The sequence below is a fragment of the Pinus tabuliformis genome, chromosome 3_1 (assembly GCF_031772625.1).
Source record: "Pinus tabuliformis cultivar Carrire ecotype Pingquan chromosome 3_1, CPIR1, whole genome shotgun sequence".
Lineage (NCBI taxonomy): Eukaryota > Viridiplantae > Streptophyta > Pinopsida > Pinales > Pinaceae > Pinus > Pinus tabuliformis.
The window spans coordinates 122,420,321-122,446,333 of NC_142301.1; the positions used below are offsets into that span (position 1 = coordinate 122,420,321).

At 37.0% G+C, this 26,013-nt stretch overlaps 1 protein-coding gene and 1 pseudogene across 1 annotated transcript; both read right to left on the bottom strand.

Moving 5' to 3' along the window:
- Positions 1 to 600: 600 nt before the first annotated feature.
- On the bottom strand, positions 601 to 20,599 carry LOC149186067 (uncharacterized). The gene is made up of 4 exons (XM_089409220.1): positions 20,284 to 20,599; positions 19,981 to 20,146; positions 1,254 to 1,356; positions 601 to 630 (listed from the first exon to the last, which is right to left on the bottom strand). The coding sequence occupies exons 1-4, from the start codon at positions 20,597 to 20,599 to the stop codon at positions 601 to 603; spliced, it is 615 nt and encodes a 204-aa protein (XP_089265346.1).
- A 574-nt stretch (positions 20,600 to 21,173) lies between these two features.
- Positions 21,174 to 25,425, bottom strand: LOC149186068 (putative tetraacyldisaccharide 4'-kinase, mitochondrial; annotated as a pseudogene).
- Positions 25,426 to 26,013: the final 588 nt, after the last annotated feature.

The following is a 26,013-nucleotide window of genomic DNA, read 5'->3' on the forward strand; positions in this document are numbered from 1 at the left end:
TTGATTTATTTTCTTATCGTGTCTGATTTTCACAAATATTATCGCGTTAATTCTCTGCTGTTGATCTTACCCTTCAATTCGATGGTTGATGGTTCACCCGATCAACGAAACTAATTGGTGATCCTTCACCTTTGATCAAAGCACACTTGATCTAACAGTTAACAACGATATCATATGAAAATCTTGCGTGATGGTCACCCACCCGATAAAGTGGTTTTCTCTCTCCAACCAAGTGCTATGTATTGGTTGATTAATGGAATCACTTAGAATTCCAAAAGATTGCTTACCACTTTTTCTTCACCTGATAAACAAATTCTGCCTATGAGAAACCGACTTCTCGCTGATTAACTCTGTGCTCGTTCACCATGCGATAACTGTTAGATCTCTCGGTCTATCGATTGGACGACTCTCGCTCTTCTTCGAGGTTTACCACAATTTTGTCAAGTTTCCCTCTATTCCGCTATAATTTTAGTGCTTCTGCCAGGTTAAGCTCTACTCTATGTAATTCAGAATATTGTTAACTAAAGCTCTGTGGGTTCGAAATACATTTGATTTATCATAATACGCAGTGAATGAGGATTTAAACACGATAATACAAGATCATACAGAACTCAACTTCTCCAGGTCAAACTGGAAATTAACAACATTCAAAGACATTTAAAAGGAAATTCAAACCTTCGGGATTGACCATTCGTGCACGAAATACACATGAACACAGAGAGATTATGAATCTTACAATCTAATCTTTCACAGCCAAATCCTTCTTCATTAATTCAAAACTTACATAAATACATGTACATACAACAACTTGATCCTAAAACAAAGGACCAAAACTGCCTAATCCTATCTAATCTGCATGATATTCTCCTCGAGAATCTCAACTAAATCTAACTACTTGAACTTATTGCAAGGTAATATAAATCCCTAAATTCTAGCCTAAATCCTATCTAGAAAGCTTTGTAAAGTGACAGCTAAAGGATCCCACTCCTTTGCTTATAATTTATTTTTATTTTTATTTTTTGGAATAAAATTCAAAGTCTTTTATCTTCAAGCCTCATGCTCCTACATCAAACTCCCGAGGACAAAATTCTTCATGGGATCCTATCCATGAGCTCTTCTACAAAACTACCTAACTTTTGTAGCATGGCCTCTGTCATCCAGGTAGCTTCAGCAATTGGTTGATCCTTCCATTTGACCAAATACTGAAAATACTCATGTCCCCTTGTCCTTTTAAACACTCTCTTATCTAGTACCTTCTCTGGCTGCAATGCCCTTGCTGTAGGTAATTGTTTTACCCAGTCAATTTCCTGTTCTTCCTTGTTTTCTGCTGTATCATCTGCATTTCTGTCTTCATACCTGTACAAGTCAGCAACATTGAAATTTGGAGATATTCCAATATCAGGGGGTAATTCAATTTCATATGCATTTGCAGAAAACTTCGTCAAGACATTGCATGGTCCAATCTTCTTAAATTTTAATTTGTTATACTCCATTATTTAAAATCTTTCCTTCCTTAGGTGTGCCAAAACCAAATCTCCAACTTCAAAATTAACTTCTCTCTTCTTCAAAACTGCTCTGCTCTTGTACTTTATGTTGCTGCCCTATAACTGTTGTTTTACCTATTCATGTATTATTTGAATCTATGAAGCAAAATATTCTCCTTTTTCACTTCTCATTTCAGCTTTACCCAAGTCTCTTAATTCAGACACTCCCCTTGGGTGCATTCCATAAACTACATGGAATGGACTCGGCCCTGTACTCATGTTAGGAGAATCATTATAAGCATATTCAACTTGTGCCAAAACTTGATCCCACTGTTTTGGATGTTCACCTGCAAGACTTCTCAGAAGATTACCCAATCTTCTATTTACAACTTCAGTCTGCCCATCAATTTGAGGATGATAAGCAGAACTAAAACTCAGTTTAGTTCCAAGCTTCCTCCACAATGTCCTCCAGAAAATGTCCAAAAAATCTGGTGTCTCTATCTGAAACACTGCTCTTAAGTAACCCATGCAACCTTATAATCTCTTTGAAAAACATATTAGCAATGTGAGTAGCATCACTGGTTTTATAACATGGAATAAAATGTTCCATTTTAGAAAATCTGTCAATTACAACATAAATTGAATCATGTCCCATTTAAGTTTTTGGTAAACCAAAACCAAAATCCATACTTAACATATCCCAAGGTCTATCTGGAATAGGTAATGGAACATACAAACCTGTATTTTGGCTCCTTCCCTTTGCATATTGACATAATTTACAATTTTTCACATACTTCTCCACATTAGACCTCATCTTTGGCTAAAAATAAAACCGGTTCAACTGCTCATAAGTCTTGTCTGCACCAAAATGTCCTCTATGTCCACCACTATGTTTCTCCTTGATCAAATTCTGATGGGTCCAGCCCACGTAATATACCTCCCACGAATATCAATTCAGGAATAAAGCGGTAGTTAATGATGAACAACAGATTTTTTTTGTGGTAACGTTGATTCACCGGCGGTTGAGTTTAATGATAAGGACTTGGTCCTTGGTACCCGCATAGGTGATTGGTACTTCTGCCTTCGGTTGTTTGACAACTGTCCACTCTTGGAATTCTCAAATCGGCCTTGGTATGGGCGATCAAACCATCACTCAGGCTATTCGTTTGCACATTTCTTTTGGTTCCCGTGAGCTCTGCGTTCTCGGTGGTTTCTGGTGGTTTCGATATGAGGTTTTACTGTTTGTCCTTTGGTTCATGGTTTCAACCTAAACGTCACTCATATTTGTCTGGCGATAACAATGTCAACTCAGTAGGTCCTGTTTTCCTCTGGTCCGTTCTTGTTTTCGACTGTTCACTGTGTACCTGCAGTTTGCAATTACGTCTCTGCAATTCTTTGCAACATGTGATATTGATGCCTTTAATTTTTTTTCACTATCGTTGTGTCCGGTTGCTGGTTGGAGCTTCTTCAGGTGACAGTCTTCAGGGTTCTATTCATCCATCCTCATTTTTGGGCAGAATATGGTAGCAACTTCCTCCGGATTCTTCGTTATTCACAAGGTATGTTTTCCCGGTTCCATGCTATCAACATTTGCTCTTTTTCTCTCAATTGGCTAATGTATCGGCTCCTTTTGAGCAGGGTAATCTGGTGGGACTGCTTCGGCCATGGCTTGCCACTGTTAGGTAAATATCTACTATTGTTTGCCTTTGCTCAGTTGTATGCCTCGTCTTTCTTCACTATCCGTCACTTATATCTTTTGACACTGGTTGTTGCTACAGGTATGGCTACTCGAAGGGATTTCGAGGCCTGGCGGTTTGGTTGCTCCGGCTTGACACGGGTAGTGTCGTTCTCTATGCTTTGGTTGCTTTTCGTTCAACATTCTGGTTGGGGTTTGTCAAAATCTGTGTGTCAATAGCTTATTGGGCCGCCGACTTTTTAGTCTCGGCTGTAGGGTTACACAGTTGTTCTTTCCTTGTTTGGTGTCTGTAAATAAGTCGAGGGTTTCTAAACCTGTGTTGTATCTTTCTCCAACTTTGTCAAAGAGTTCGGAACGGATTTTGTAATTATTGAATGAGTTTTGTCTTTGAACGATATATATGGATGAATGCATAAGAAATTCTATTTTCTCTTCTATCTTAATTTAAACAAATGAAGTTGTGGATGTTTGTCTACTGGGCATACCTGGCAGTGCTTGCAACTTATTACTCATTTGATGTCCAATTTGTTCTGGGTTTTTGTCATTCACTTGTGTGTTGCTTCGAGCACTGTGAGTTTGTTTTCCGCCACACGTCCTTTGAGTTTCTTTGTAATCCGTAAGTTAGATTATCAACAGGCCTGCACTGTACATGAAAATAGATGCTATATCGTAGAAATAATTTGGACAATTTATGGACACTGGAGAGGATTGAGTGCACAGAAATTATAATACTTTATTTTTCATTTCTCGGAAAGTCGAACCCCTCACTGTGTTCTGTTCCACTTTTAAAACAACTATTAGAAAACTGTTAGTTTTTCCAACCGCTGTTGGTTATGTCTGATTAGTTACATCAGTTTTGTTACAGAACTTTTCATTGTCGTTCAACATTATTACAAAGGCAAAATTAGCTGTTTAAAACATTGATCCTAATTAATTATAATTCCTACTATTCCTAATTACTATTTATTTATTTAACTTAGACAACCTAATCAAATAAAAGTAAAAGAAACAAACACATTATCCATTCATCAAGTTTACTCCTTCGTCCCCTTCAGAGACCAAACAACCTTCCTTTTATCTTGTCCTATCAGCTAGATGCTCCTACATCAAATCTCTCTCATAGAAGAATTTGGTATGCACAACTAATTTCTTTTAAACAACAACCCTTCTTGCAAGAAAAAATCCAACCACTTACTTCTGTCTAATAATAAGGATTTTTACAAGCTTCAAATGCCTCTTTAAAGTCTAAATGTTTTTCATATAATTCCTTAAGAAAATCAAAACCCAACACTTGAATTTGACTTTCCTGAACTAAAATGCTTTTTCTGCTTAAGGCATCTACTACCTTGTTTGATTGGCCATTTATATGCTTCAATACAAAATTAAAACTTTGAAGATATTCTACCCATTTTGCATGTTTTTGACTAAGCTTTGGCTATTGCATAATGTACTACAATTCATGGCTGTCCAAATAAAGTATAAACTCTTTAGACATCAAGTAATGTCTCCACTTCTTCAATGACTACACAACTACATAAAATTCCTTGTCATAAGAAGAATATTTCTTCTTTGTTTCATTCAGTTTTTCACTGAAATAAGCTACATGTCTATCTTCCTGACTTAAAACACCTCCAATAGCTTCTCCACTGGAATCACATTTCACTTGAAAAGGTTTATTAAAATCAGGAAAAATCAAAATAGGTTTCTCAATGATCTTTCTTTTCAACAATTGGAAGTTCTTTTCTGCTTCAGTAGTCCATCTAAATGGTTTTCTATCCTTCTTTATTGTGTCAATAATGGAAGCATTGAACTTGCTAAAATTCCTTATGAATTCCATATAAAAACTAGCAATACCATGAAAACTTCTTACCTCAAAAATACTTTTTGGTGAAGGCCACTCTATGATTGCCTTGATCTTCTCTGGATCCATTTTTAACCCATCAGCAGAAACAACAAAGCCCAAATATACCAACTCCTCCTTCATAAATGAACATTTCTTTAAATTTAACAGTAATTTCTCTTGTTGTAGCCTCTGTAAGACATAATTCAGATGTCTCACATGTTCCTCTTTTGATTGACTATAAACTAAAATATCATCAAGATATACTATTACAAATTTACCAATAAATTCTTTGAAAACTTCATTCATAAGCCTCATAAATGTACTAGGAGAAGTTAATAACCCAAAAGGAAGCATCAACCATTCATGCAATCCTTCATTGGTCTTAAAAGAAGGTTTCCATTCATCTCCTTCTCTAATCCTTATTTGATGATAACCACTTGTTAAATCTAACTTTGTAAAATATCTTGCTCCACTCAAACAATCCATCAAATCTTCAATTCTAGGTAAAGGAAACCTGTACCTGATTGTTATCTTATTGATTTCTCTTGAATCAGTGCACATTCTCCAGCCTCCATCTTTCTTTGGGCTCAACACTATTAGCACTGCACAAGGACTCAAGCTCTCTCTAATCAGTCCCTTGTCTAACAGTTCCTGTACCTGTTTCCTGATTTTTTCATTCCCTGTGGGAGTCATCTTGTACGCTGCTTTATTTGGCAGATTTTCTCCTGGAATCAAATCTATATGATGGCTGATTTTTCTAATGGGTGGTAACTCATTAGGCAAATCATCTACAATGATATCACAATAATTCTCTAGCATCTCTTGAATTTCAATTGGAAAATCAGAAATCTTAGTGGAAGTCATTATTACCTTGGGCTTGCAAATCAATGCAAAATTTACCTCATCCTCTTCAATATGTTGCAAATATTCTTTTCCACTCAGTAATAGAGTCTTTGAATGAGACTTCCTTGATGCAACCTCCTCTTCCATAGGAAACAATGTATGATTTATACCATCTTTACCAAATTTATGTGTGTTCCTTTTCCCATCATGCATAGCTCCTCTGTCATACTACCAAGGTCTTCCCAACAGTATGTGACACACATCCATAGGCATCCCATCACACAATATTTTATCTTTGTATTTTCCCAACTGCAACTCCACTTCACACTGTTCCTTCACTAACAACTGATGTCCTTTTTCAAGCCATGACACCTTGTAAGGTGTTGGATGTTTATTGGTCTTCAATTTCAACTTCTCTACCACTTCTGTAGAGACCAAATTGTTAGTGCTACCACTATCAATTATCATTTGGTAGCGTTTTCCTTGAACCTTGCACACAGTCCTGAACAAAGTCTTCCTCTATGCTAGTTCAACAAATTCCTTTTCTGGCTTTACCAAAACTTTGTTAACTACCAAAGTTTCCCCTCTTTCTGGTCCATTTTCTTCTTCTAGCACCTTTTCTACTTCTTCTTCAGTCTGAGCAACAATTGCATTTCTCTGATTTATTCCTGCATTTTATGGGCACTCATAGGCTCTGTGTCCCAGCTTGTTACATCTATAACATCTAATTTCTCTTCCTCTACCTCTGCCTCCTCTTCCTCTGGAAAAAATCCCTCTGCCACTTGCATCACCTCCTGTGGGTGCATGTTGACTTGAGTTGCTACTAGCTCCATCTCTAGGTGTTGTAGATCTTCCTCTACCACCTTGACTTCCCCTTCCTCAGAAAGTACCTCTATTTCTGGCAGACTGCTTCCTCATGAGTTTTTCTTCAGCCTTCAGTACCATCTGATAAGCCTCTTCTACTGTTTTAGGAGACAACACACTTATCTCACCTTGAATATCCATTCTGAGACCATTCACATATCTTGCAACCTTCTCATCTCCGTGTTGAATTTGTCCAACTCTTATGCTCATTTTGTAGAGTTCCTCTGTGTATTATTTTACTGTCATAGACCTCTGTCTAAGGTTTTGCATCTGTCTAAATAATGTTTGTTGATAATCACTTGGAAAAAACTTACTTCTCAGCTTTTCCACCATCCTATTCCAATTTTTAATTGGCTGCTTACCAAGTCTCCTTCTCTCTGCCTACACTCCATTCCACCAAAGTGCTGCATGTCCTTTCAATTTTGTGACAACAAATTTCACTCTCTTTCCTTCTTCTGTTTCTTCATAATCAAAGAATTTCTCCATGTCATTAATCCAGTCTACCAACTCCTTAGGATTTAAACCTCCTGTGTAAACTAAAACCTCAAGTTTGGGTTTTTATGTGGATCTCAACACTGACCTAAAGAATCTCATTTCAGGAGTAACATCTCCAGGTTCCTCTTCTTCTACATCTTCAACTTTAGGCTCACTGACATCTCTACTATGTGCATCTCTTCCCATTTCTACTACTTCTAATCTAGCTTGCATCTGTTGCATAACTTCCAACACTTCAACATTTGCAACTGGTCTTCCTCTTCTTTGACCACCACCACGTCTTCCTCCAACTCTAAAAGCCATGTTGGATTTCTTTCTCTGATCCTGGAGATCCCGATTAGTGTCAATAAGCTTCTCTGACACCACTAATGGTGGGGTGGTTGTAGGTGTAAGGGATAATCGTTCTAAACAAGTGACTATCATTTCTAATTTAGGTGTAAGTTCTTCTCGGCTCTCCCTTGGAGTTTCAGTCATCTACCTCCAAACTTGGCTATTCTACTAAATTAGCCGAACTGTTTAATTTTTACCCGCAATATGATGAACTTTTAATTTGCCACGGAATCAAAAGGAATTCAAACTTTGGTTTATTTCCTTATTGTGTTTGCTTTTCACAAAATCGCGTTAATTTTCCGCCATTGATCTTACCCTTCAATCTGACGGTTGATCGTTCATGCAATCAATGAAACTAATCGATGATCCTCCATTATTGATCAAAGCACACTTGATCCAATGGTTAACAACAATGTCAGACGAAAATCTTGCACAATGTTTACCCATTCGATAAAGTGGTTTTCTCTCTCTGCCCGAGTGCTACGTGTCAGTTGATTAATGGAATCGCTTAGAATTCCAAAATACTGCTTACCACTTTTTCTTCACCTGATAAACTGATTTTTCCTATGAGAAACCACCTTCTCACTAATTAACTTTGGACTCATTGGCCATGCAATGACTGTTAGATCTATCGGTCTATCGATCAAACAACTCTCGCTCTTCTTCGGGGTTTACCACGATTTTGTCAGGTTTCCCTCTATTCTGCTATAATTTTAGCGCTTCCACCAAGTTAAGCTCTACTCTATATAATTCATAATATCGCTAATTAAAGCTCTGTGGGTTCGAAATAAATTCGATTTATCATAATACATAGTGAATGAGGATTTAAAAGAGATAATACAAGATCATACAGAACTCAATTTCTATAGGTCAAACTAGAAATTAACAACATTCAAAGACATTTTGAAGGAAATTCAAACCTCTGGGATTGACCATTTGTGCACAAAATACACAAAAACACAAAGAGATTATGAATTTTACAGTCTAATCTTTCACAGCCAAATCCCTCTTCATTAATTCAGAACTTACATCAATACACGTACATACAACAACTTGATCCTAAGCCAAAGGACCAAAACTGCCTAATCCTATCTAATCTGCATGATATTCACCTAGAGAATCTCAATTAAATCTAACTACTTGAACTTATTGCAAGGTAATCCAAATCCCTAAATTCTAGCCTAAATCCTATCTAGAAAGCTTTGTAAAGTGACAACTAAAGGATCCCCCTCCTTTGCTTATAATATCTTCTTCTTCTTCTTTTTTGTTTTGAATAAAATTCGAATCTTTTTATCTTCAAGCCTCATGCTCCTGCATCAGAAGTGAAGAGAATGAAGGAATTTCTCAGGAGGAGTGCGAAATCATAGAAGATTAGAGGAAGCTTGAGAGGTTCCAAGGAAAAGAACCAAAAGATCCAAAAGATTAGGTTTAGGAGAGGCTTGGTGAGGTATCTTATAGCAAGGTGAAATAGACTTGTTACTACATAGAATTGTTTGCAGCTCACAGAGAGAGATGTGGAGATGACTACAGATGGTTAATAAAGGGGTTAGAAGGAAGTCATAGTGAGATGAAAGAAGATTTCAAGGAAATTGGTAGAAAGAGGACGAGTGATAAAGAAATAAATAAACAGATCATTGAATTGAGGGAACAACTCAATGTGATGAGGAAGCTTCTATAGAAGAAAATTGTAGAGGATATGAGAGAAGATGTAAATTGAGAAAGAAGGTCAAGAGGCTTGTTATGAATTTATTTATAGAGAAATGGAGACAAAATTTAATGCAACAGTTAAATGTCTATATCAAAATAGAGGAAGAGTTAAGAAGAACTGAATATGGATAGAGATCCATGAAAGAAGAGGAAAAGTATCACATTTGTGAACTAGAGCATGGGAGAATGCTTGGAGAAGATGATGAAGATGAGGTTCAAGAAAAAAGCCTCATTGAAGTGTTCAAAGAGTACAGTCTAGGCCAGAGAAGAGAGGTTAGAGGCATCAACAAAGACCTTAGTGTCTCATATTTTTAAATCGATACGTTATGTGTGATTGCAAACGATGAAGATAAACAAGTACTAGATATTGTTATAATGAAAAATGGAGCATGGAGAATTGTTTTGTGGACAATGTTTAGAAGTAATGTTGGAAAAAATTGAAGTAGAATTAAAGTTCCCAGAGGAATGGTTGGAAAAACCTAAGGTTCAGAAAGCTTGCATAATAGTTGTAGAAACAGAGAAAATAAGAATGTCCAGTAGTGACATTTTCATTGAAGAAGTTGAGGAAGATATCATAGAGGTTGCAAATGGAACTCAAATTAGCCATGAGTAGTATCCAAGAATACATAGCAAGAAGAGATGCCTAAACCATCTAGAGAGGTAGATAGACTTTTAAATTTTCAAACTAATGTTTTATTTGAGCATATGCTTGTAGATATAGAGGATAATGATGAACATGAAGCTATAATAAGGGAGATAGAGTCTAAACTATTTCATGGAGATGAAATTAAACTTCAAAGACAACATGAAGATGTAGAACAAAGAATTGCCTTGAGGAAAAAATGAAAGATTGGATCCTAAAGAGAGTAATAAAAGTAGAGGACAAAGTTCAAAGTTAATGTTGGTAAATTTTGATGAAGAGATGAAACTACTAGATAAGTTGTTGGTTAATCCAAAGACTAATGAGTATTGTAAAAAGGTTTAGATAGGAGGAATATAATAGAAGAAATGCTTGCAAGTACATCTTATGAAATTAGTATCTTTGAAAAAAATTTATGTGAAAAAACTAAAATGAGGAATGATGAGGTAGTGATGTCTCATAAGAATGAAATTGTATTTCATTTATAGCAGGAGGTTGTACTAGATAGGAAGTTAGCTTGGAGGACAATAGAGAAGATGAAACAAATGAATATAACAGGTAGGTTGCAAAAGAACAAGGATTTTTGGAAATAATTCATATGGAGGTGGTTCAACAAGTCATTACATGGTGGGATGATGGACAACATAACAAACACACTATTCCCTTTGATACCATGATTTTATCTTTAGATGCAGAGAGAAATAGAAGTTCGAATGATATAAATATTCATTCTTCCATAATGAAACAAGAAGACTAGAAATTATAATCAAATGCCTTAGAAATTTGGAAAGAAATGCATGAAGAAGAAGGAATAGTCCTTACAATGCTTTTACCTTAGGTCATTATTGAAGAGAAGAAGTCCAGTATGTATGAGAAAACCATGTTTCGATAAATGTAAGATATCCTTAGGAAGTTAAGGAAAACAAAGGATGTATTATTATAGATAAAAAAAAAAATGATAAAAGCGTGGAAATTATAGACATAGATATTTTGTGTAAGTAGTACAAAGTAGCATCAATAATAAAAGGAAACAAAAAAACATAGAGATATATAAAGGGATGAAAGAAGATTGGAAATTTTTTATGAGAATATCTAAGTGGAAGAACATTGGGATGAGGAATACTATTATGAGAAGAAATAAGCTAGTTGGAGATGGTTATGAAGAAGTAGGTGCATTTTGCATCACTTACCAGCAACAAGCTACTCAAGACCAACCCTTTTGAATACTATAATTACTTGATTGATGGAATGTATTTTAGAAATGGCTTCTATATCAAACCAAGAGAATCACTCTCATTCTTAACATTTCCATTAGAAAAAATCCTCAAACCTTTATATCTATTTTAATCCATGAACTAGTTGGTTCCACAATTCTCCACATGAATGAGTTAATGCCAAAATGAAGTAATGAATAGTGCCAAAGTCCAGTCATCATGACATTGAGCTTCCTCCCTTTCCTTTTTACCCCATTACTTGCATCTTCATAAGGATGTCTCATATACACTTATCATTTGGAAAGAAATGCAACTCCTTCTCCCACTCTCTTTGTTGACGTTGTCTCATGAAAATGATAAGTTAGCCCTCCCTGATTAATACAAATTAAGATAACGTGTGGAGGTTAACAAATCCTCTTTCTCAAAACATATAAAGATACATGTTTCTTGACATCCATAAAAGAGTCTATGTTAAAAAAAATATGTATAATTTATATAAATTTAAAATAAAAATGCATTATTGTACGATGTATACTCTTTCCTTTTTCACACAAAATTTATATTGTGATTGGAAATTCACAAGATCATGATTTTTATAATACTTCATAGATATTTTTAATACTTTTGACATTGTTTTTAGTAGAAGATATTAAACTACACCTTGTATATTTTATGCATGGCATATGGAAACACTTATTCTCCATTCATAAATGTTACTGTATCTTTTAGATGTATATTTTGATATAAGGTTTACGTTGATCCTCACTTCAATTATTTTTGGTCTCTAAATAGAATTGATTAGGTTATTCATATATGTTGACACAAAAGTAATGAAGTCATTAAGAAATGTTGACACAATATTTCTATTGGTTTCTGCATGGACCTAATAGGGATTATTAGAAATATATTGTATTCATATATTAACTTTCATGCATTAATTCACTCAACTTCCATATATCTTTTTAATATTTTTCCTTCATTTTAACATTGACAAAGTTTAAACTTGGGGGAGAATTTTCATTTTTGCGACATGGTCCAGTCACGATATTTGAGATCAGAGGGATTGTGGGATGAAATAATGGGCTTGGGAAGAGAGATTATGGATGAGTATTCGATCCTTGAATCTCTAGTGATGGACCAGTGGTCAAATTTATGAGAAACACGTGGCTCAATCTGTACAGAGAGGGTCAAAGTTGGAGTATGAGGACCACTAAAAATGGAATCCAGGAGATTTAGAGTAATAAGTGTCGGAAAATATGGAGACTTGTAGATCAAAACTTATTTTCCTCATCATTATAATCACTTGTGATGTTAATTGATTCTTTATTACTTCTTTAGTTATGTTCATCAAGCAATCATAAAAAACAATGAAGATCACAAAGAGATAAAATAAACAAGATATAGGCTCCAAACCATGGAAAAACCCCTCCAAGGGGAAAACCCAGAAAAATTCTTTTCTTCTTCTTTAGAATCCACTTACAAAAGAGACTTCCAAGACCCAAAGACCAAAGCTAATAAGCCCTCCAAGCCCTAAGCCAACCCCCAACAATATCTTCCTTGAGATAACTTCTAGAACTTCGATATTGTTACACTGCTACTACAACTTAGACCCCTGCAACATAATTTTGGCCCCGCAATTTCGACCCCCAACAACAACTACAAAATTTTGACCTCCTGCGATTGATAGCTTCACAAACCCTAATGAGACAAGAAAAAGAGATTCATTAGAAAATTCTGACTTCAACTCCTCCTCTTCATCCTCCCATATACTCTTCTTCTTCTTTGCTATAGCATATCAAACTTACTTGATTTGGGTGTTGAAATGAGGTCGAGATAGTTTATATTTATAGCTATCCCGAGGGGTCGAATAACCCTCCTTTAGGCCAACTTGATCTTGCTCTTGGGCCAACTTGGTCTTGGGCTTATCCATGGATTTTTCTTGACAAAAATAAATATTTATCTTCATTACAATGAGTCCAAATGGGACTATGGCACATGACCAATATTATTCTTTATCCTAGAAAGACCTAAAAGACTTGAAATCATGAAGAACATGATTTTGACTCAAACTTGAGTAAGAAACCCATACTCCAAAAATAAAATCTAATTTCTTTCTCTTTCTCTTTCTTTCTTTATAAATAATATACAATGTCATGATTACACTTACATTATAATGAAGACCGAACCTAGTTATAGTTTTCAACACTCCCTCTTAACTAGGGAGGTATTCATGGTATAAGGAATCTCAATATTGAAGCATTCTCATAAGAAGAGTCAGATTGATAAACCATATTTTTTCAAGCATCTTTGTGATAGCAAACACTGTCCCTAAAGGCCTTAACTTGACAGTCTCATATTTAATTATGAGCATTATGCTGGGAGGCTTTACGTGAGCTGCCACACTACCTCTAAAGGCACATACCCCATCCGGATGTCTACATGGTATGCCCTTTTAGGACTATTCTTATCTTGGATTCCAAAACCTCAATCATCAAAGAATATCAATAGTCTTCAACTACTCTTGTCTTGGATGCCCTAACTCATCCTCAAAGAGCATCGATCAACAACTTCTTTCCCTAGATTTTCCACTCCATAGGAATTTACAATTTAGATGCTTATCCAATCCCCCAGACTCCATTCTTTCTTTATGGCCTTCACTAAGACTTATGACTATTATTCCTAGTCTAGTGCATGAGCCATAAAGACATGAACTATCTTATATCACTCCCTCTCAATTAGGGAAGATATATCAACCAAACCAATCTTACCTCTCAGGTACTCAAGCTTCTTCTTTGGTAACACTTTAGCCAGTATGTCTACTACTTGTTTATTTATAAGTAGATAGTGCAGCTCCACGACCCAATCTCGTACTAAGTTTTTGATGTAGTGGTACTTTTTGTTTATATGCTTCATCTTAACATGAAACACCAGGTATTTTGTCAATCTTATGCAACTCTAATTATCACAATGTATCCATGTAGGGATAAGTGGTCCTTCAACAAGCATGCTAGTAACTTCCTAATCCAAACTACTTCCTGACATACCTCCCTTGCAACAACATATTCAACTTCAATACTACTTAACGAAACTGTATCCTTCTTTCTGATCATCCATGAGACCATGGAAGATCCTAGGCTAAATCACCTACATGTTGTGCTTTTTTCGTTTGTCTCACTGCCACCTGAATCTCAATCTGTATATCCCACAAGTTGGACTTCATTACTAGTGTACCAAAGGCAATGATATATAGTTCAACATAAATATCTTAGGAAATGCTCGGCTGCAATCTAATGATCATGTTTTGGATCCATCTGAAACTTACTTAGGACATTTATTGCAAAAACAATGTTTGGTCTAGTATTTACTAGATACGTCAAGGACCCAATCAATTATTTGTAGCAAATAGGATCCCCCTGAATAGATTCTGAACTTCTAAACTTCTTTAGATTGGTAATCATAGGAGTCATCATAGGCTTGCAATCCATCATGCCATACTTTTGAAGCATCTTAATCACATACTTTCCTTGACCAAGATATATCTCTCTTAGCTTCTTCCATACTTCTAGTCCCAAATAATAATGCATAATCCCAAGTGCCTTCATATCGAACTCTACTGCTAACAACTTTCTGAATTCCTTAACTCGATGCTCTGCACCTCTAACTAGTAGATCATCCACATACACGAGTTTGATAACTGGTTCATCCTATACCACCCTGATATATAGGTTAGGATATGCAATATTGTTGGTAAAATAAAGTCTCAATAGATATGCATCCATACTTGTAGACCAGGCCCTAGGTGCTTGCTTTAAGCCATACAAAGCCTTCTTCAATATATAGAAATAAGTCACCCTATGATTTATTTCAAATCCTTGATGTTTCTCAATTTAAACCTCCTCATCAATGGTACCATTCAAGAAAGTTACTAGAACATCCATTTTATGGATGTTCCATCCCATAGTAGCAACCAATGAAACAAGCGATCTTGTTGTTGTATATATAGTTGTGGGAGAAAAGGCTTCCTCATAATCAATTCCTTCCTTGTGTGAGAAGCCTCTTGCTACAAACCTTACTTTTTATTTGTCTATTTTCCCATATGTAACATGTTTTATCCTATAAATCCATTTTGAAGTGACTATAGATTCGTCACTTGGCCTAGGGACAATTTCCCAGACATATTTTTTCATTATGGACTGGTAATCCTCCTACATAACATTCCACCATTCTTGATGTTTAGCTGCATCTTCATTAGAGGAAGTTTCTACTTCAATAAGCCTTGTCATGTATGCAACACATCCAAAATACCTCTTTTGTCTCCTACTTTCCCTATATGTCCCTAATCCTATATGTCCTTCTACCTCTTGAAGAGTAGTTTTTAGATAAACAAACCTCTTTTGATTTTTTGGAATAATTACTTGTTTTATAGGCTCACACGAACTTTCAACATCTTCTTCACTAAGACCTATTTCTTGACCATCATTATCCCTAGAGATATCCTCAAATATAAGTATCTCTTCTTCATAAGAGTCAACTCAAACATCACTTGATTTCTTGTAAGCTATGCTCTCATCAAATATGACATCCCTCCTTACCTCAATTCGACGATTCTCCTTGATATAAATTCTATATGCTTTTGATGAAGCAATATATCCCACAAATATTTCCTTTAGACTGGTAGGATCTATCTTCTTCCTTTTGTCCTGGGTTATATGAATATACACAGGACACCAAAATATCTAAAGGTGATCCACACTTGGCTTCTCTCCTGTAAATTCTTCTTCCAGAGTCAGGTTGTTAAGAAAAATTGCGAGGACTTTGATTCTATAACTATATAGCCATCATGCATGCCTGTCCTCTTATGAATTGATGGATATCTTTATCGTGAACATAGCTCTGACACATTATTCAATAGTATAATTCTTCCTTTCTTCCATACCATTATGTTCATGATTATAGGGAACGATGAGCTCCCTCTTGATTGCCGCTTCCTTGCAGAAAGCTGTTTACTCTTTGGAGGTGTATTCTCCACGATTGTCTGACCTTAGAATTCTTATCTTTCTCTCGGCTAAGTTTTCCACTTCATTATTGAACTCCTAAAACTTTTTGAATGCCTCATCCTCGTTCTTTAGAAGGTATAACCAAGTCTTCCTTGTGTAACCATCAATGAAGGTTACATAATACTGATGCCCACCAAGAGACTTTACAACCATAGGTTCACATACATTCGAGTGTATGAGATCTAAAATTTCCTTAGATATGGTATCACTACTTGCAAATGGTTTCTTTACATACTTGCATAGAGCACATCCCTTACAAATCCCTTCATGACCTTCCTCTACTTTGGGGATTCCATTGACCATTTGACTTAGAGATGGAAAAATATTATAATGAAGGTGACCATACCTTCTATGCCATAGTTCAAAAGGACTCACTTCTAAGTGAACTAGGGCTTGAGTTAGAGGTGTATAGAGTCTATACAATGCCCCCTCACAAGTCCCAATCACCCTTTCTTCATTAATACTAGAGTCCTTAACCCAAACCAAAACCTTGCCATAAACAAAAGAAAATCTATCACCCTTATCCTCTAGACAAGAAATAGAAAGTAAGTTTTTCTTCAAAACTAGAAAAAAAATGTTGTTGAGGTGAATGCTTCCACCTGACTTGAGCTCTAATGATGTAGATCCAATACCTTTCAATGGATAGATCTTTTTGTCTCCAAGTTAAATAGAGTGATATGGTTTTCCCTTGGTTCACTGCATTCTCTTATCATATGTCTGGAGGCACCTCTGTCAATAACCCATACATTCTCGTCCTTGAATGTGTCAGATAAAGTGGGGAACAAGTTTCCATATTCTATTGCCTTTGTGAGCTTGAGAATGATCTTAAATAGATAATTATTGATAGATATAATGAGATTTCCAAGAACTATGAAACCCTTTCTTATAACCCTTTTCATAGTTACAAAAAAGATGTGATCTCCAGTCTCCTTCTTACACCTTAGCTCTAAAACCATGTTGGAATATATGGAGACTTTTAGATTAAAACTTATTTTCCTAATCATGATGATTACTCATAATGGTAATTGATTCTTTATTACTTCTTTAGTTTTGTTCATCAAGAAATTATAAAAACAATGATTATCATGAAGAGACAGAGTATCACAAGATATAGGCTCCAAGCAAGGGAAAAACCCCTCTAAGGGGAAAACCCCTCTAAGGGCAAAACCCATACTTCTCTTCTTCTTTATGATCTACTTCCAAACGAGACTTCCAATACCAAAATATCAAAGCCAAATAACCCTCCAAGCCCCAAGCCAGCCCAAAAAAAGATCTTATTTGAGATAGCTTCTAGAAAATTAATACTGCTGCACTGCTATTGCAACATTGACCCCTACAATAGAATTTTTTCCCTGCAATTTCGATCTCTTTCAACAACTAGAAAATTTCAGCCTCCTGCAACTGGAAGCTTCAAAAACCCTAGCGAGACAAGAAAAATAGATTCTTTGGTAAAATTCAACTTCAACTCCTCCTCTTCATCCTCCTAGATACTCTTCTTCTTCTTCGCTATTGCAGATCAAAATTGTAGGTTTTAACCCCGTACAAAAATTACCTGCATACGAATTCTAAAACACATAAAATAAACAATACGAGAGCATAACACATAAAACAATACACAGAGATTTTCCCCTCGATCCCAAAACTGGGACTACTAGCTTAATTTTTCATTATGTTCCTTTCAATATTATAATACATATTTATACATGTCGAAGCATCCAATACCATGGACCAAAAACCATTGCATCCAATACCATGGATCGAAATCCATCACGTCCAAAAAAATGTGCGAAAATCATGCATAAAACCATAAGTTGGTCCACCCAACCTAACATAGGTTCCGAAACCAAAATTTTCCAGGGCGCTGTCATGGACCCCATAGAGTGGGGTTACCCGCACCCCTCAAACCATTGTAACCCCCTGCTATGCAATCGACGCAACGAAGGGGGGCTCCACCACCCCTCTAACCTCTCGGTTTACTACGTGGGCTAGTCGTGGAAAGAATATAACACAACCCAACATTCTCCCACTTTTTGTTTTCTTTCCACAGGGGGCCACAAGAGAGGTTAGTCATTTATCCAACCCTGCAACGCCCATTGTTTCTCTACACCAAGATAACTTCTCAGAGCTCACAGAATTTGTCATTGTATCTACAGTATTCTTCAAAGTGTCCACCTTTACCACTGACACCTTTTTTTCTTCTATCATATCCCTCACAAAGTGATATTGAACATCAATGTGCTTTGTCTTTGAATGATATGCAGGGCTCTTCGCCAAGAAAATTGTCACAGTCTATCCTTATAACTCCTTGTACTAACCCCATATTTGAACACAATCTCTACAACCAAACTGCTTCCTTGCTTGCATGAGTGGCTGACATGTATTCTGCGTCTGTAGTTGATAGTGCCACTATAGATTGTTTCTTACTCATCCAACTGACTGCACCTCCAAATAGGTTAAACACATACCCACTTGTAGATCTTCTCTGATCCAGATCTCCAGCCCAATCTGCATCAACAAAGCCACGAATATCCAACATTCTATCCAATCCTTGTCTTCCTTGGTAGCACAAACCATAATCACTAGTGCCACGAAAATACCTGAAAACCCGCTTCACTGTTGCCTAATGCTCGTTTGCTGGTTTTGACATAAACCTGCTCAATACTCCCACTGCATGTGCAATGTGTTAGCGCTTGAGATTTCACCTCAGGCTGAGAAAGGTAAACCTCAAGGCAACATCAAACCATTCAGCCCCGTAGTTAGCCCTACGGGGCAGGAGAAGGCTCTCTCCGGTCTATCTCATAAAATATTCAATTAGGGAGATGACCGACTAGGTAACACTGATATTAGGCTAGTAAACTGATTAGAATGATTGATTTGGGGTTTTTAATTAAATAACGGGGTTTTTCTGGGCTGCATGGGCAAAATCACAGCTTCAAACAGAGAAATATAATGAACAACACGGGTTGACGACTGAGGCAAGGTAGGCAAGGAATTTAGCATCAAATCTAGATTTTAAATGGGATGGCAAGACTGGTGAAGAGCTGACAAGGGCATATAACTGAATCCTTGTCAGACAGAAGAAAACATTGAATTGAACAAACTTATAGGCAGAGCATATAATACTATGAATTCTACCTAAACACTTCATTTGCTCAATTAGAAATGATATGAAGTGAATGAATCATAACAGATCACATATGAAACACAAGAAAAATTAATGCTAAATCATCATGCCACAGGGATCTCAGAAATCAGAGCTGTGAAATTTTCATTAAAAATCCCTGCCAAAAACTGTACATTGAAAGCTCTGTTCTCCAGCACTCTCAGCACTCAGAAAATCTCCCCTGAACTAACTCCCTCTCGAAATGAATTTTTCTTTTAATATATGAAACAAAACACAACTGGGGGAAAACCAATCGACCCCAAGACCCGGCATTTGTTTTTATCATTATTAATAAAATAAACTAAAAAAAACAATCAGCGCTTCCTGAAGAGAGAATAGCGCTCTTTCCACTGAAATCTGTTGAATCTGGTGAATAGGTGGCATTACAGGTGTCACTCCCTTTGCTAAAAATAAACATAGGCAATCGCTCCTCGTTTTCTGCTATGAAGCGTTTGGATTCATACCCGCTTTGAATATGTAGCCTCAACCTGCCTTTTGATTTCTGAGTTCATACGTTTGAACAAATCTTCAAAGAGCAAAGCAATTAACTGACCCGCAAGCTCCAGTCGTTTATTCCCCACATAGTCCTTATCATCAATGGCATTTGATTTAAGCATGGCCCCTCAACAGCAGAGGTGACAAACCTCTTTTCAAAGAACTTGAATATACAATCTACATCTCTATCAAAATACATTTGCGCATTGCGATGAGAGACAAAAACCATTTGTGGAAAGTCAATCATTGTTACATTTTCCTCGTCATCAATCATAATATTGAACTCATTGAAATCACAGTGGATGAGACCGTGTTCTGCCAGTCGAACAATTAGGCCAATTATAATATTAAATGTTTGTTTTGGATGTTGTAGCTGCTTAACTTGGACCCTGGAACAAGAGACATCAGAACACAATGTCGATTACAGTCTACTGCATTAGGAACTGGAAAACCGTGTTCTTCAAGGGCCTTCATAAAGGCAAATTCTTTAAGAGCGGCAAGTCTTGAAAGGTAGAGCCAATTATAGCTGTTTCGATGTCCCAAATAGTCACGCTTAGATTTAACAGCTCTAAACGATGTCCGACCCAATCTGTGAAATTTCATTGCCAATGTTCTAGCATCTTCTATGGCAACCTCGAAAAAATCTGATTCTTTCCCAACACCTATTCGACGACCAACACCTACAATCATGCCGCGGTTTGCCAATGTCTTTATTGCAAGAAAGTCATATCCCAAAATGCGATTCAACATCATCTCCTTTCTTTGCATTGAAGCTATGTGCTGTATGCAGTTCTGCTACTCATTTCCTGAAAGGCTGGAAGATTTATAGTATGCACTTAGTGCTGTAGACATAACCATTTGGTAAAACCAAAGGTGGATTATCTTCATCCATTAGTTCTTTTGAAATGTAGCACACAAGCTTAGAATGGATATGCTTTGAGAAAGGTAAATCTGAAGCCAGATTCCTGAAGCTTTCCTGTGACAGTGGGTCTTATTTTGTACAATTTTCCTCGTAGCAAAATTGAGTCTTAAGAGCAGATAACCCAGCTTGTAGGTAAATATTCAGCAGTGGTTCAACAGTCATTCCATATAGTTTGCAGAACTCCTCCTTGAATTGTTGGACCAAATTATCCCATTGCTTTGCGTCAAATAATACCTTGTATGTTGCACAATCAGTATTGCTTCTGAAAGCAAGAGTAGCCATCGCATGCTTCTTGGAAAGATCTTCTGTTGATCATTCCACGGATTTTGATATGAGCCTGTATGTCTGGAAATCATAGGTTTTTGTGCTATTTATGATCAATTGCTGGGTGTAATTTAATGGCTCAAACAAGTCCTTGCATCACCCTTGTCGCATGACTTTGTTAAGCAACAAAGTTTTGAACCTTTCTTCTGAGTTCCTAGAACAACTCACAAATCCCAAAGTAGAATGAAGAACAAGAACTTCTGCAGCTTTGAGCTTCATTAATACTGGTTGACTTCTTTCATAATCCTTCTCTGTTAATATAATAGTAACGCTTTGTCCAGATTCACTTCCAAATTTTGAAGCTTCTTTTGTACTAATCGCAAATCATGTACAAATGAGTATATCAAATTATGCCAATAATGAAGCTTATCTTGAAAAATGTGATGGTCACTGAAATCTACTCTGTCAACGTGTGCTGCACCCAGCTACACAATAAAAGCAAAAATTTGCAATCTTAAGCTCTTTTTCATAGCTAACGAAAGTGACTCTGGACAACCAATGCCAGAAACACACAATACAACCATATTGTGCACTACGTTCAAAGGAATCACTGAAGCTTCGCACTATAATCTGAAGAAATGGCACGGGACCATTTTGCTACCAAAATAGGGATTTCCTCCTCAAGTAAACACTCCAACATAGCCATGATATATTGATATTTTTCTTTTGATATCAAATCTGTATGATGCAAAACTATTATATCTGCCCGTCTCAATGCAATCAAATGTTCCCTCAATGGCCCACGTGGTATCAACCTTCTATTGCCCCAAAGGGTTATACAATTTACCATTACAATCTCCATGTCCCTGAACAAGCTCCAATGGTAATAAAGAGACTAGCAGTCATCATGTTGTGCTATTCAGCCAGCTTATTCATTGCTCCATTATGTTTGCTGCAGTCTAAACACGTCATTTTTTAAAGTTGAACAGTAGACTATTTCTCTTCTGTTGGTTCTGAGAGCGATTAGACCTGCATGCCATCATCTAGAATTACAACTCCAATTCCATCCCCAATTTTGTTAGTAGTCACCTTGGACTCTTTAAACTGGAAATTATGTTCTGCCCAGTCTCCTCTGCTACAAAATTCCATCACACCATATCTCTGAAAAACAATGCAGCAATACTCGACCTGTTGGGACAAGGGTATATGAGGCTATGAATATTTGATCAAGATCTGGACCTGCAACATCAACTTTCCAGCATCAATTTTCCAGAAGAATTCTATTTCCCACGCGACCCCTCTCTAACTTCATCCAACACACTTGGAGATTTTTGGTTGCTCATTCAAGGCAGCCTCTGCTACTAGATTCACCATCTTTGCTTGAAGTAAGCTGATCTTGGAAAGTTTCAAAGCTTGTCGTGTACGAGTAATGGATGAAGGAGCGGAAGGCATTGTTGATTTGATTATTAAATTGCCAGACTTTGATTGCTGATGATGCTTTGAATTGTGCTTGTGAAGGGATAGGAGCTTGAAGTTGCTGCTGACTTTTGAAGAGCTGGAGAATAAATTACATAATCCAGAGCTGGAGAATAAATTACATAACTGAAACAACACATTTAATGATTTCTTCTTCAAAACAGGGTTTTGAAGAAGAATCAATCTCTGACATGAGACGGAGTCTAACATCGGCTCCACTTGGGATGGCAGCTGCCGCTCCTTGGAAGTGCCAAGAACCGCAGAACTTTTGGAGAGCAGACAGTGCCTCCACCCATTGGGCAATGGAGTCATCATCAACACAACTCTTGACTTAATTTTCACACTGAAACTGAACTGAAACAATCTTCAAGCAAACTAAAACAAGATGCTGCCCTTATGGCTGCTTATTTATTTACAAAGCTACCCTACTCTGCTGAACAAACACTAGATCAGGTAATACTAAAATGCCAAATTAACCATTCAAGTAAACCTGACAATGAAGCCGCTTGAGAATGCTGCCACGAAGTCACAGATGCAGTTGCTGGCAGCCCTTCATGCACGTACTGAGCCTGGTCACAGAAAATACAGCCTGATCTATCAATCAAACTGAAAAATGTGTCCATGTATGCCGCAATAGGATCACGGAAGTCGGACTCTGTTGGCTGCCCCAACTCTGCGATGCATACTTCCAGCTGCACATTGTCAATGTATACATCTATAGGCAAGTCTGTTATTGCTTGTTGTGAAGGAGGAAGGATTTCCAAGAACTTTTTAGGGTCTTGGAAATCATATGACTGAATCTGCTCTTCGAGACACTGAATCTCCTTTTCAATTCTTTCAACAATTAACTCACAGGCACCAATTTTAGCTTCAGGAGAGAACTCTGGAGATTTCAAACTTTGAAAGAAGTCACTGAAAAATTCTTCATTAATTTCAATATCCACTAACAATTCTCTAACTCCGTTTAGAGCTTCACAAAATGCAGGGTTTGCCCAATACCCTACCATTGAATGAATGGATCAGCAAGCGTTGGAATGTCTGGATCGAGTTGGAGTCGCCAGGTGAATGGTTCAGCCTGCGTAAGTGTCTGACTGCTGTCCACCATCAGCATCAGATCTGCACCTTGACTGCATGTACTGGGACAAGACAATCAACAAGTTGAATGTTCTCCCCAGTATGGTCGCCAGTATGTTAGCGCTTGAGATTTCACCTCAGGCTGAGAAAGGTAAACCTCAAGGCAACATCAAACCATTCAGCCCCGTAGCTAGCCCTACGGGGCAGGAGAAGGCTCTCTCCGGTCTATCTCATAAAATATTCAATTAGGGAGATGACCGACTAGGTAACACTGATATTAGGCTAGTAAACTGATTAGAATGATTGATTTGGGGTTTTTAATTAAATAACGGGGTTTTTCTGGGCTGCATGGGCAAAATCACAGCTTCAAACAGAGAAATATAATGAACAACACGGGTTGACGACTAAGGCAAGGTAGGCAAGGAATTTAGCATCAAATCTAGATTTTAAATGGGATGGCAAGACTGGTGAAGAGCTGACAAGGGCATATAACTGAATCCTTGTCAGACAGAAGAAAACATTGAATTGAACAAACTTATAGGCAGAGCATATAATACTATGAATTCTACCTAAACACTTCATTTGCTCAATTAGAAATGATATGAAGTGAATGAATCATAACAGATCACATATGAAACACAAGAAAAATTAATGCTAAATCATCATGCCACAAGGATCTCAGAAATCAGAGCTGTGAAATTTTCATTAAAAATCCCTGCCAAAAAATGTACATTGAAAGCTTTGTTCTCCAGCACTCTCAGCACTCAGAAAATCTCCCCTGAACTAACTCCCTCTCGAAATGAATTTTTCTTTTAATATATGAAACAAAACACAACTGGGGGAAAACCAATCGACCCCAAGACCCGGCATTTGTTTTTATCATTATTAATAAAATAAACTAAAAAAACAATCGACGCTTCCTGAAGAGAGAATAGTGCTTTTTCCACTGAAATCTGTTGAATCTGGTGAATAGGTGGCATTACAGGTGTCACTTCCTTTGCTAAAAATAAACATAGGCAATCGCTCCTCGTTTTCTGCTGTGAAGCGTTTGGATTCATCTCCAAACAATTATACCCGCTTTGAATATGTAGCCTCAACCTGCCTTTTGATTTCTGAGTTCATACGTTTGAACAAATCCTCAAAGAGCAAAGCAATTAACTGACCCGCAAGCTCCAGTCGTTTATTCCCCACATAGTCCTTATCATCAATGGCATCTGATTTAAGCATGGCCCCTCAGCAGCAGAGGTGACAAACCTCTTTTCAAAGAACTTGAATATACAATCTACATCTCCATCAAAATACATTTGCGCATTGCGATGAGAGACAGAAACCATTTGTGGAAAGTCAATCATTGTTACATTTTCCTCGTCATCAATCATAATATTGAACTCATTGAAATCACAGTGGATGAGACCGTGTTGTGCCAGTCGAACAATTAGGCCAATTATAATATTAAATGTTTGTTTTGGATGTTGTAGCTGCTTAACTTGGACCCTGGAACAAGAGACATCAGAACACAATGTCGATTACAATCTACTGCATTAGGAACTGGAAAACCGTGTTCTTCAAGGGCCTTCATAAAGGCAAATTCTTTAAGAGCGGCAAGTCTTGAAAAGTAGAGCCAATTATAGTTGTTTCGATGTCCCAAATAGTCACGCTTAGATTTAACAGCTCTAAACGATGTCCGACCCAATCTGTGCAATTTCATTGCCAATGTTCTACCATCTTCTGTGGCAACCTCGAAAAAATCTGATTCTTTCCCAACACCTATTCGACGACCAACACCTACAATCATGCCGCGGTTTGCCAATGTCTTTATTACAAGAAAGTCATATCCCAAAATGCGATTCAACATCATCTCCTTTCTTTGAATTGAAGCTATGTGCTGTATGCAGTTATGCTACTCATTTCCTGAAAGGCTGGAAGATTTATAGTATGCACTTAGTGCTGTAGACATAACCATTTGGTAAAACCAAAGGTGGATTATCTTCATCCATTAATTCTTTTGAAATGTAGCACACAAGCTTAGAATGGATATGCTTTGAGAAAGGTAAATTTGAAGCCAGATTCTTGAAGCTTTCCTGTGACAGTGGGTCTTATTTTGTACAATTTTCCTCGTAGCAAAATTGAGTCTTAAGAGCAGATAACCTAGCTTGTAGGTAAATATTCAACAGTGGTTCAACAGTCATTCCATATAGTTTGCAGAACTCCTCCTTGAATTGCTGGGCCAAATTATCCCATTGCTTTGCGTCAAAAAATACCTTGTATGTTGCACAATCAGTATTGCTTCTGAAAGCAAGAGTAGCCATCGCATGCTTCTTGGAAAGATCTTCTGTTGATCATTCCACGGATTTTGATATGAGCCTGTATGTCTGGAAATCATAGGCTTTTGTGCTATTTATGATCAATTGCTGGGTGTAATTTAATGGCTCAAACAAGTCCTTGC

Coding starts and splice junctions, on each gene's coding strand:
- LOC149186067 (XM_089409220.1), bottom strand. CDS start 20,599: ATGCAAAGAAAGGAGATGATGTTGAATCGCATTTTGGGATATGACTTT. Junction 1,357..19,980: donor TTCAAGTTCTTTGAAAAGAG/GTTTGTCACCTC, acceptor TGACTTGTACAG/GTATGAAGACAGAAATGCAG. Junction 631..1,253: donor GGGCATTGCAGCCAGAGAAG/GTACTAGATAAG, acceptor GTTAATTTCCAG/TTTGACCTGGAGAAGTTGAG.